The sequence below is a fragment of the Taudactylus pleione genome, unplaced genomic scaffold (assembly GCF_031769625.1).
Source record: "Taudactylus pleione unplaced genomic scaffold, aTauple2 ptg000583l, whole genome shotgun sequence".
Lineage (NCBI taxonomy): Eukaryota > Metazoa > Chordata > Amphibia > Anura > Myobatrachidae > Taudactylus > Taudactylus pleione.
In genome coordinates this window covers 2,029,023-2,042,651 of record NW_028284985.1, presented here as the reverse complement: position 1 = coordinate 2,042,651, position 13,629 = coordinate 2,029,023, and the positions used below count along the sequence as shown (strand labels likewise).

Genomic DNA, 13,629 nt, shown 5'->3' with positions numbered 1-13,629 from the left:
CATAATATTTATATTACAGCACAACGAGGAGCTCTCAGTATATTATAAGGCAGTTACAAGTCCCCAATAGACCTGTATACATAATATTTATATTACAGCACAGCAGGAAGCTCTCAATATATTACAAGGCAGTTACAAGTCACCAATAGATCTGTGTACATAATAATTATATTACAGCTCAGCGAGGAGCTCTCAGTATATTATAAGGCAGTTACAAGTCCTCAATAGACCTGTGTACATAATATTTATATTACAGCACAGCGAGGAGCTCTCAGTATATTATAAGGCAGTTACAAGTTCCCAACAGACCTGTGTATTTATATTACAGCACAGCGAGGAGCTCTCAGTATATTATAAGGCAGTTACAAGTCCCCAACAGACCTGTGTACATAATATTTATATTACAGCTCAGCGAGGAGCTCTCAGTATATTATAAGGCAGTTACAAGTCCTCAATAGACCTGTGTACATAATATTTATATTACAGCACAGCGAGGAGCTCTCAGTATATTATAAGGCAGTTACAAGTTCCCAACAGACCTGTGTATTTATATTACAGCACAGCGAGGAGCTCTCAGTATATTATAAGGCAGTTACAAGTCTCCAACAGACCTGTGTACATAATATTTATAATACAGCACAGCGAGGAGCTCTCGGTATATTATAAGGCAGTTACAAGTCCCCAACAGACCTGTGTACATAATATTTATATTACAGCACAGCGAGGAGCTCTCAGTATATTATAAGGCAGTTACAAGTCCCCAATAGACCTGTATACATAATATTTATATTACAGCACAGCAGGAAGCTCTCAATATATTACAAGGCAGTTACAAGTCACCAATAGATCTGTGTACATAATAGTTATATTACAGCTCAGCGAGGAGCTCTAAGTATATTATAAGGCTGTTACAAGTCTCCAACAGACCTGTGTACATAATAGTTATATTATAGCACAGCGAATAGCTCTCAGCGTATTATAAGGCAGTTACAAGTTACCAATAGACCTGTGTACATAATAGTTATATTACAGCTCAGCGAGGAGCTCTCCGTATATATTCAGGTGGCTACAAGTCACCAACAGATCTGTGTACATGATATTTATATTACAGCTCATCGTGGGCCACTTAGTATATTATAAGGTGGTTACAAGTCACTCATAGACCAATGTACATACTATTTTTATTATTGCACAGCAAGGAGTTCTTAGTATATAAACAGGTGGTTACAAGTCACCAACAGATCTGTGTACATAATATTTATATTACAGCTCAGCGATGAGCTCTTCGTATATTATAAGGTGGTTACAAGTCACCAACAGATCTGTGTACATAATATTTATATTACAGATCAGCGATGAGCTCTTCGTATATTATAAGGCAGTTACAAGTCACCAACAGATCTGTATACATAATATTTTATTACAGCTCAGCGATGAGCTCTTCGTATATTATAAGGTGGTTACAAGTCACCAACAGATCTGTGTACATAATATTTATATTACAGCTCAGCGATGAGCTCTTAGTATATTATAAGGTGGTTACAAGTCACCAACAGACCTGTGTACATAATATTTATATGCTAATGTTTATAATACAAGCCAGTGACGATATACTCTACAGAGGGCACCAAACTGCAGGGCGAGAGAATATTTACTTTATTTATGTAAGTATATAACAATTGCTTAATCTATTTAGCGGACATCTGCCATTGTATATACTAACTAAACACAAGTACGTTATTGTCATTAAACACTTATACAACTTTTCCAGCCTGGTATAAGATAACGTAATGGTGGAAGTCGGCCGCCCCCTCGTCAGGGTCAAAGGGCACATGTTACACCTCCACAGAGGCTTCCGCGACCTTCTGCAGATAACCGGCCGCCTAAATCCAACTATAATTAATCCTGTTCTCTTAGATCACCCAGCAGCTGTGGCTTATGTACAAAGAGATGCCTCAGAATGAGAAAGCTTTCACTTTCTCTGTTACAGGAATATGGGGAGACTGTAAAAGCCACTTAACGATGACAACATTGGCATATACCGAATAACATGTTTAATTGGGGCTTTGCAGAATCTGCGGTTTTCTTATTCCCACATCCGCTCGGTAATTGCCCAGGATCACTTTATATTACACAGGTCGCCCCCTCCGACCGGGTGAGGGTGATTAGGTCTCGAAGCAACAATGCAATCTAATGCAAGAGTGAGCACGCCAGCGAGTCACAGGCCCTGATCGATGGAATGGCGCTACATGTACGCCAAAGATTAGGCCTAATTAAATTATACAGAATTATTAATGTACGCAGGAACCTGGATCCTAACCGGAACCCGGCCTTTCAGCCATCTTCTTACTTAAAATGAAAAGACAAACATGTTCCGATTAGGCGCAGTGTGACGCTGGCCGCGCATGTTAGGATCCGATTGTTGCTCATGAAATTGTACGAAAGTAACAAACATTTATTTACATATAAATGGTGCTACCATATAACAATTAGAAGGGAACGCAGATATAAAACAAAGCATTAAGGGGTCAATGCTCACAGGATTGCAATCTATAGGTCAACACGAAGCTGATATCCATCGATTTAAGTACAATCAGATGATTGGCTCAATTGTCGATATGTTGGGTAATGGTGGAGAATGTAAATCTCGGGGTTGACGTACTTTGTGCAGTAACAATCCTTTTCTAAAGGGTGAAGCGATATTTGTATAAAAATCAGATTCTTCGGATAACTGCATTGCAACCTGCGTGCTACAATTGAAAGATCATTGTGTATATATTGCCAGTCGGCTGTTCTGAAACATGAAAAACATTATGTCTGACTCAACTTATTACCATACTGTATTCTAAAGTCATTGCATCACGAAGGACATTACCTTTCTTGTATAAAATACCCGGATGTTGCTGATGAATCGGTTACTGGTGAATTGTCCGGTTTAGCTCTGGTTGATGGTACATTTGATTTTCACGTGGTCGGTGTTTGATCCTTTCACCTAAATGTCCTCTGTGTATTAAATTCATAATGGGACCTACGTAATACACCTAACAGACATTATACATGCTGCATGTACTACCTTCTAGATGTACAGATTACAGCATCCTGCAGAAAGTAGGCAACCAACAGCCTTCCTCCCCTTGTAGCTTTTGGTCTATAGGATGTCCCCCAGCTTCTTACTACCCAGTTGTCCCAGGTCCGAAAATGCTAAGAAATGTTCCATAAATGGCTCTGTAAAGGTGCGCATCCACTACCCGACTATGGAAAGACAGTACGATTAGGACATCGTAATCGTACAGTAGTTCCTGATCCCCTGTAGTGCCTCTGATGAACGATATGTCATTCAGTGTAGGCGCCCTCCCTCATCACTGAACATGGTCAAACTGTCGCTATCGGCAGATTGACCAGCATGTTCAGACGATGATTGATGTGGGAAACGACCAGCGGGAGCACGCATCGCTGGTAGTTTCCGACATTATAGTGCACGATTGATGAACAATTACGATGTCGTAATCGTTCAATCACTCATTAAAATCGCCAAATGGATACGCGGCTTTAGCCTCTGCTTCTAAAACACATGCGTGGGCTGATCCTTTCTTACTGATGCTTCAGTCGCACCAAAGAGCCCCTCCCAGGTCCCCATGCAAATGGGCTTCATCAGGCTTCTTATTCGCTCAAAATACGCGTCTTACTCACATAATTAAAACCCCTAGAAGCGACAGCACTACATTGATGGCCAACACTGATGAATTCGGTTTGTACGTCTGTGTGCGACCGAGTCTCAGTCTGTGTCAGAAGGGCTCCGATGCAGGCGGCCGCGGCTTTTCCTCATCCCAAGGTCAGTTGTGTTTCATCTGCGACTTCGTATATTTGTAAATACAGTTCCCGTGTTGTTAAAGGCGCAGCCCATTGTCTCTAATACACTGTGAGCATCTTATTGATGCGACTAAGGCGCAAAATATAAAGAGACATACGGTACGCTACTTATGTCGGATAGTCTCCGTGGCACTGGGCGTCTTGTGCCGTATGGCGTATGGACATCCCGGAAGGTAAGGACACAGCTGTATATGTAGGGAATAACTACAAATATACCCGGATATAAAACCTTCTATAAATGTTGTAGTATAAAGTCCGAATCGCGCTGTTCCCCTCTTACTGCTCACTTTGGGAGTTGATGGTAAATTATAGTTCAGAAGAAAGTTTGACCCCTCAGACCATCTTCACTTGGACCTTTCCTAGGTGATAAGTTCTGGGTCTTTGTAGCTGATTATTTGTGTGGAGCCATTTCTGGCCTCCGGTTGAGTATTACCTCTTTCTGGGTATGATAGGCGACTGCCAAGTTGTTATGGACAGAAGAGCTTTCCTGGCCTCCTTACAGACGTGCCGAAAATGAGAAGTTAAAGCCAAATTGAGGAATTATATTGAATTCACATAGAAGCTGAGAGATTGGTTCAGTCTGCAGCTCTATAATAATCCAGCAATCATATTGCTGCAGTCTCCGGTATAGGCTAAATAACATTTCTATACCCGACACGTTTTGCCTCTTTAATTTCAGTAATAGGATATGAACATTTCATTCCATGTGCCAAGCGGTCTGTCCTAGCCATTTGTGTTGCCATCCTTCTCCATGTCGTGGAATGGGATAGAACACTCTTCTAGTTGTATTTTCTAGTTGTATAGTCTGGAAATGTTAATATTGATGTTGCAAATACAGGTCCTGATTCAGAGCCGGACGCTCTGACGGAGCGCTCGCTCTGAATCAGGGCGTCTTTTTTTTTTTTTTTTTTTTTTTTGGAGCGGCCTCCTGGCCGCTCGCATAGCTGTGGGTGACCACCCACAACTATAGCGAGCGGCCAGGGTAATGGTCACGATGGTCAATACCATCGCGACCATCGGGCTTGCGACGAGACCCTTGTGGTAGGGTCTCGTGGCCGCAAGCCCCAGAGAGCTTTCGGCTCAAACAGAGCCGAAAGCTCTCCCACTGACATCACTTGTGATGTCAGTGGGTCCGCACCCAAAACGGTAGGCATTCTCATGGGAACACCTCCGTCTGAGCAGCCACCCCCCCCGGCCCGCCCACCAAAGGGGGCGTGCTGTCACTCAACATCGACAGCACGCCCCCTTTGGTGCGAGACCCGGAGCGACGAATTGCCCGTCGCTATACGGTCTCGCGCATGCGCACGACGGAGCTGGCTCCGTCGTGCGCATGCGCTCTGGGCCACCATCGACCCGGTTGCTTGCGACCGGGTCTGAATCGGACCCACTGTACGAAAGTGGGTAATGGTGTAAAAGAACATATCTTGTCAAATAAAATAGTTTCTGGTTTTGCAGGAACCTTTCCCAGAGCCTCTGTGGTTGGTGGTAATGTAAAACCCTAATGTGTAATTAGTGCTTTGACCAGTTTTGCCTACATATGTTTGGATTGACATTGTCCAGCCCATGTAATATATTGTGTTGATAATTAATAAATGACGTACCCCGTATTGTACATTACCATACTGCCTGTGGTTTCCCGTATGATGTATCACAAAGCTGACGACACAGATATGCAGTAAGAATTACTACACAGCTTGTGTCTATTCTCTGCGCTGGGATTATAAACTGTGTTGCAGAATACATAATGGATTCCCGAGCCCCCTGATTATAATACCAATGTTATATGGAGCGTTTATTAATATAATATTTTGCACTGTCGAGTGACAGATTTTCTGCATTTTATTAAAACTACTTTGTATCTAATTTTTAACGCTGGAAATTAAGATAAAAAAAGGTCACTAATGTGCTTTCTTGAGGCTTCCAGGGGATATAATCATCAGTGTAGTGTGTGCGAATTAAAATGCAAACAATCGGCTTTATTGTAATATTATTGTATTAAGAGTCGTTAATCACGCTGATTTTAACGCACATTTAGCTGGCTGAACAATATATATGTATATACGTCATCCGCACAGCAACAAGAATTTAACGCTCGCTGCCGAAAATATTGCCACGAAACACTTGAAATTCATTCAACAATCAGAATCTTGATTTAAAAAAACAAAAAAGCCCCCCTCCCCCTCCTTTATCTTTGTTTTATGTAGCGCTGTAGTTGGCGTTCTCATGGCTGCGGTCCTCAGGGGGCCGTACTGCCGTCTGTAAAGGTTAATGACACATTGAAGTATGGGACTGCAATAATACGATGTGAAATATATAGTACTTCTGGGCATCGTATGTGTTTTCCTCTGAAAACGCTCAGCGGCGACGAAGATTGGTTTAAGGCTGTAAATATTTTCTTTAAGTGGTGGAGCGCCGTATACGGCGGGAGAAAGTAAGGCGGAGATAGATATTCGCTGCGTGATAAAAGGTCACGGCGATTTATATCCCGGATTCACAAAACCATTTTGGTGATGAAGATGTTTATGCGGTTCCACAACACACACAAGTTCTGCATTTCCCTAATCTGCGTTCCGGGTTATTTTCCGGTCCCTACTGGCGATTAGGTCGCGGCAGACGTTTTCTCCCATTGGCTTGTACATTTACCCCCCTGTAACTCTCCTCTGTGTCATGTTATCCATTGTCCCTTCACAGACCTAACAGAAAAGAGGTTTAATCGCAAATGTCACACGCAAAGGGGAAGTGAGTCGTATTTCAGAGAAGCGGCAGAACGAGCGGTCGCGAGCTGATGCCAGGAGGGGGGGGGGACGACTCCGGGGAAATGTCACAGCAATCGATCAATGGAATTGCTTCCCAGCAGAAGTGGTGGAGGCCACTACATTAAAGAAATGAAACCCGGCTTCCAACTGACATAATGCTAAATATTAAGGGAGAGCGAGGAGTGCTGCCGCTCTCAGGGCTAGAAATGACGGTCGGAATATTCCGGAGCTCTGTGTTTGTGCCCATTTACTGTAACATGTCTGCATTGTATGGCCTGACGTCATTGTTATACCAATAATGCCAGCATGTTACACAGTGCTTTACAATCAGTACAGACCTTATAAACACTGGGTACGGCTGTCACATGAGCAGACGAATGGTCTCTGGTGTCACACGAGCAGAGAGGAATGGTCTCTGGTGTCACACGGGCAGAGAGGAATGGTCTCTGGTGTCACACGGGCAGAGAGGAATGGTCTCTGGTGTCACACGAGCAGAGAGGAATGGTCTCTGGTGTCACACGAACAGAGAGGAATGGTCTCTGGTGTCACACGAACAGAGAGGAATGGTCTCTGGTGTCACACGAGCAGAGAGGAATGGTCTCTGGTGTCACATGAGCAGAGAGGAATGGTCTCTGGTGTCACATGAGCAGAGAGGAATGGTCTCTGGTGTCACATGAGCAGAGAGGAATGGTCTCTGGTGTCACATGAGCAGAGAGGAATGGTCTCTGGTGTCACATGAGCAGAGAGGAATGGTCTCTGGTGTCACATGAGCAGAGAGGAATGGTCTCTGGTGTCACATGAGCAGAGAGGAATGGTCTCTGGTGTCACACGGGCAGAGAGGAATGGTCTCTGGTGTCACACGGGCAGAGAGGAATGGTCTCTGATGTCACACGGGCAGAGGCAAATGCTCACTGGTGTCACACAAGCAGAGAGGAATGGTCTCTGGTGTCACATGAGCAGAGAGGAATGGTCTCTGGTGTCACACAAGCAGAGAGGAATGATCACTGGTATCACAAGCAAAGATGTTTTCTCACTGGTATCACACGAAGAGAGACGTTTTCTCACTGGTATCACACGAAGAGAGACGTTTTCTCACTGGTGTCGCACGAGCAGAGACGTTTCGTCACTGGTGTCACATGAGTAGACAAATGCATCCTCTTCTAGAGTTCACCAGAAGACTGACAGCTGGGATCTGACTTGGTTAGTCTTCATTCTAACACCCTGCATCCTCCTGGGGTGTCACACTCTGCTCTGGTGCTTCTAGCACACACTAGTCTGTATCTCAGCAGTAAGTTGCATCAGCTGAGTGTGCTAGAAGCACCAGAGCAGAGAGCGACACCCCAAACAGGAAAGAGGAACTGCGCAGGATGTGACAGGTGCAGGGTGCTAGAATGAAGACTATTGGTCTTATGGTTACATCACAGCGGTTGACTATTGCAGCATTTTATTTAAAGGGGGATTAAAAAACAACAACAACAGCAACAATGGCTGATGTGTGATACATATGACTGTAATAGGACACGTTGTTACTAAATGACACGATGAGATCAGAGATAGGGATGAGGCACAGCCGTAGGTATAACAGAGCAGCGGTATTTTCTATAACGGCTGCTTTATGTGGTCAGCGGGAAAGTGACAGTAATGGTTTTATTACTGGCTAATGGTGTCGGTGATGTATCCGGGTGTGTATGGATGGACAGGACTGGTGCAGCTGCACCATATCGGTCTATGTAATATATAATGGGTGACAATACTCGGATCACATCATTAACGCTCTCCTGTCGCAGCGAGCGAGGCGCTGAGATCCGAATCTTATATTGTCTGTCTGTAAATAGAGGTGTCCAAAAATTGTGTCTGAGGCATTTTTTTGTGTATATTCTCTAATGTTTTGGAGCTCATTGAACCCCCCACCCCCCATATGTGCCCATGTCCTTGCAATTTGGGCACAAATTGCAAGGACATACTTGGAGTTGTAGTTCAACAACAGTGTGATCCAGTGTATTTTTCTGTATACTGGAAGGTGATGTTGGACGTAGCGATACAATGTAACCAGCTGAGATTCAGGGGTGTATTTACTGTGCGGGTTTATAGAAATGGAGATGTTGCCCATAGCAACCAGATTCTACTTATTTATCTAGCACCTTCTAAAAGATAATCGCTAGAACCTGATTGGTTGCTATGGGTAATATCTCCACTGCTGTAAATATACCCCTCAGAGACAATAATGCGGTCACATGACCATCATCAATACAACGTTCACAAACAAACCCGCGTTCATCGTCTCTCTCTGTTGTTGACACGAGATGATTTGGTCACCACGAGAGGATGATGACTGGCGAGGAGGCTGCACCTGAGGTTTATAATGATCTCCTGACACCTTAGTGACGGTCTGATTCCATGGAAGGAGCTTCTCACCTCTCCCCCCGGTCTCTCCGCAGGTCCCATCTAATGCCGAGGCTGAAGGAGTCGCGCTCTCACGAGTCCTTGCTAAGTCCCAGCAGTGCGGTTGAAGCTCTTGATCTCAGCATGGAGGAGGAGGTAGTGATCAAACCCGTCCACAGCAGCATCCTGGGTCAGGATTTCTGTTTCGAGGTAAGCGGCTCTCGTGTCTCATTCGTTCCCCGTGTCATTGGGGTTGTACAGGGTCAGAAGTGGCCGGCGTTAGACGTAATGTGTCATTTTATGGTTAGAACTACATAGATGTAATTTATATGTTGGAGATTCACCTTTTAGTATCTTTAAGACTTGTGTGTGAAACATTTCTTGCAGTTGCTTTGTGGCCTGTTTTATAGGCCTCGTACTCAAAGCAGCGATCGCACCAAATTCACCAAATTTAGCCGTGGCTAAGAAAAAAAAAAAAGCTTTTTCTTTTGCAAACTTTCGTGGTGCTATTTGCGTGGGTCACAGGTAACGAGAGCGACGTTGCGGCTTCATGTGCGATTTCTACTTTGATAAATTACTAAGCTTTAATACTACACAATAAAAATGTAATCAAGTCGCACATTGATACACTCCCCTCCCCCTCAAAAATCACTTACGCAGCAGACACGGGACACTGAGCATGTGACTGGTAAAGTGGAAATCTTAGAAGATCGATGTGAGCGTAGGATGGAAAACCAGCGCCTTCATGCGTCTTGTCAGCTTCCATGTTTTGTCAGAAATATTATCCCGACGCCTGATGTTTCCAGTGACAGAATTACACGTACCTCCGTGTGCCGCTCGCCTGCCGTTGTCAGTATACAGTAATTAGAGCGCTTCGGCTGCCGTGTGACAGTTCTGTTAGTTATCTGTTTGCGGGGAGCGTATCGGAGTAAAACCGTCACGGATGCCGTTTTCCAGCCTTTCCTCCAGCATGCAGATCTGGCAGATTGTACAACATTTGATGGCGTTCCAGCCTGCCCAGAAAGCATGCCCGGGAGATTAGGCTGGCACTCTGCCAAGGACCAGCCAGTAGTTGCATCGCCCGGCTACACATGATGGAAACAGCGGGATGCCCACTTCATGCTGGCATTAGGAGGGTGGGTGGCAGGATCAGGTACAGGCGGGGGCTGCCAAGATTAAATATCAGTTGATTCCACGTTAAAATGAGAAAACGGGGCCATTCCGGTGTCTGTACGTGGCAGAACATTGTCATTATGACCAGAGACACAGCCACAGCAGAACACCACAGCGACGCATCACTTGCTCCACCTGGCAGGGCAGGGGATTGGTTTATAGGAACTGGGCAGAACGAGAGATTGTTCTGTGACGTTAGATGAGGGATATTAGTGTCACAGCGCTGAAGTGTGACGGGACCCTCACGTTGTGCTCTGATTGGCCAAATGTAGTCTGGCTCCTCTCACATCAAGCTGCCCTATAGAAGTTTCTCAACTATTTCCATATATATTACACACATACTCCTCACATTTCACACAATACCTCCATGTTGCACTTTGGTCAAGCCAAAGTCCACCGCGTCTGACTGCGCCATTTGCTGCGAGTGACCAGGAGATGATTGGCTCAGCACCAGATTGGATGTGAGATTATCGACGCTGCTTTCAGGTCTCCCAGGCATTTGCAAAGAGGAACGTCCGCCTTTAATTTAGTGTTTGGGTCATTTAATGTACTTCTAGAATTGTTCTGTTACCACTAGCACCAGAATTACCATAGAACTATATACAAGTTAACAAACTATAGCTTTCTTTTAGCATCAGCCTGTTTCCTAAGTGACTTGCTTTGGGCCTGATTCAGTTTGAGCGATTATTGGTAATCTGCGTCGCACTGCGAATGAGTCAAGTTTCATCACCGATCTCGCTCACAATAAGGATTTATTCACAAAGTGATTGACAGGCAATGACTGTGGGCTGCAACAGGGAGGTGGTGACGCAAACGCACGTGCGCCGCAACTAATTTCAGGGGCGTGTCTCTGACTGCGGCTGCAATTTGTACGCAGACAAAATGGCACCGGTGTATGACCTCCCCGACCCATTCTGCGTGACCAAAGGGTCCATCTCTGAATAAGACCCTCAGTAAGATTTTAGTGATTAATTATAGCGTTGATATTTTTTCTTATTCCTGCGGTAACTGGTGATAAATATCATCGGAATCGCTGTTCGTTAATAAATAGGCCTCTTGTTTGGGGCAGATGGTGGATTGTCCACGTGTATGAGACCGTAGCAGATTAGATTTGCTTGGAAGAGTTATGGTTGGATTAACGGATGTGTTTTCCCCGCAGGTTACGGCGTCCTCTGGGAGTAAATGTTTCTCGTGTCGCTCAGCAGCCGAGCGAGATAAATGGATGGAGAACCTTCGTCGCGCTGTTCACCCAAACAAGGTAGGGGGGGCATTGAGGGGAGCTGTGATTTACCTTTTTGTCCCTGAGTAAAAGGTCCTAAACTCCTGCCCGGTGCCAGCCAGATGCTGTGCGTCACGTTCAGATGTCGCCCCCCCCCTTCCATATGCCTCCAGATGGGGGGTCCTGTCTGCTTACAAATAGATTTTATGCAATTTACTATACTTTTATCCCATAAATATAGATGCAGAAATTGGGGAGGGGTTTGTGTAATACAGAGATAGCATTTATACCTAAATACTGGCTACCTGTCTGTCTCCCATGCCAGCTGGTATTTACCCTCCCAATCTGCTCTCCTGCCCTCCAGTCTTTATGCCCCCTCTGCATATACCTGCCCTGAATCTTCACCAGGTCCCCACAATCCCAGATGCTGAATATATAGATAGATACTAGGCCGGATTCTGAGGTGGGAGCAAATCAAAAAGTCCCGTACATTATCTACAACAAACCGGGGGGACAGATACATGTATTATCAGGGGGAACAGATACATGTATTATCTGGGGGGACAGATACAGGTATTATCCGGGGGGACAGATACATGTATTATCCGGGGGGACAGATACAGGTATTATCAGGGGGGACAGATACACGTATTATCAGGGGGACAGATACACGTATTATCAGGGGGGACAGATACATGTATTATCAGGGGGGACAGATACATGTATTATCCGGGGGGACAGATACAGGTATTATCCGGGGGGACAGATACAGGTATTATCCGGGGGGACAGATACATGTATTATCCGGGGGGACAGATACAGGTATTATCAGGGGGGACAGATACAGGTATTATCAGGGGGGACAGATACACGTATTATCAGGGGGGACAGATACACGTATTATCAGGGGGGACAGATACACGTATTATCAGGGGGGACAGATACATGTACTATGTGTGCATGCAGGGTAAATACCAGCTGCCTCTGTGTGTAGTGTTCTGCATGGATCTGCCAAGGTGCAAAGTTACTGGCTTATCTCTACTCCAAGCTCCGAATCAGCCCCAATATTCTCATCTCTCCTCCCAGTCTTTTTGTTATTCTCCAGTTCTCTCCTTCTCTTTCCCCTCTGTCTTTTTTCTCTTTATCTGAGTCTTCCTCCCTCTGTCCTCAGTCTCATCCCTCTCTCCTCTATGTCCTCTCCTTCTGTCCTAGGCTGCCTATACACCTATAGATGACTCCATTCTGTCTGGTAGGAAGGAAATCTGGTAATGTATAATGTATGGGAGCAAACAACAATGGGAATTAGCTCCCAAACACTGGATAATGGACCAGGTGTTCCTTCCGACCAGGCAGATATAGCTATAGGGGTGTACACATCCTCATTCTCTCCTGGTGTGTTCTCACCCCCTCTGACTTTATTTTTCTCTTTATCTCAGTCTTCCTCCTTCTCTCTTTCCCTTACACTCACACTGTCTCCTTTCTCCCCCTTACTTACTCGCGCTCTCCCTTACACTTACATACTCCTCCCCCCCTTACACTCCCTCTCCCCCTTACACGTACATACCCTCCCCCCCTCCTTACTTACTCGCTCTCTCCCTTACACTTACATACTCTCACTCCCCCCCTTACTTACTCGCTCTCTCCCTTACACTTACATACTCTCCCTCCCCCCTTACTTACTCGCGCTCTCCCTTACACTTACATACTCTCCCTCCCCCCCTTACTTACTCGTGCTCTCCCTTACACTTACATACTCTCCCTCCCCCCCTTACTTACTCGTGCTTTCCCTTACACTCACTCTCTCCTTTCTCCCCCTTACTTACTCGCGCTCTCCCTTACACTTACATACTCCTCCTCCCCCCCTTACACTCCCTCTCCCCCTTACACGTACATACCCTCCCTCCCTCCTTACTTACTCGCTCTCTCCCTTACACTTACATACTCTCACTCCCCCCCTTACTTACTCGTGCTCTCCCTTACACTTACATACTTTCCTTTTCCCCCTTACTTACTCGCTCTCTCCCTTACACTTACATACTCTCCCTCCCCCCCTTACTTACTCGTGCTCTCCCTTACACTTACATACTCTCCCTCCCCCCCTTACTTACTCGTGCTCTCCCTTACACTTACATACTCTCCCTCTCCCCCTTACTTACTCGCTTTCTCCCTTACACTTACATACTCTCCTTCTCCCCCTTACTTACTCGCTCTCTCCCTTACACTTAAATA

The 13,629-nt window shown here is 45.3% G+C and overlaps 1 protein-coding gene across 7 annotated transcripts in view; it reads left to right on the top strand.

Moving 5' to 3' along the window:
- Positions 1-13,629, top strand: part of DAB2IP (DAB2 interacting protein) — a 575,200-nt gene that overhangs the window by 435,635 nt on the left and 125,936 nt on the right. For all 7 annotated transcript variants that reach the window (XM_088453575.1, XM_088453574.1, XM_088453572.1 and 4 more), the window contains 2 exons: positions 9,065-9,218; positions 11,341-11,439. In XM_088453575.1, the coding sequence (XP_088309701.1) occupies positions 9,065-9,218; positions 11,341-11,439 (253 nt within the window). The remainder of the gene's footprint in view (positions 1-9,064; positions 9,219-11,340; positions 11,440-13,629) is intronic.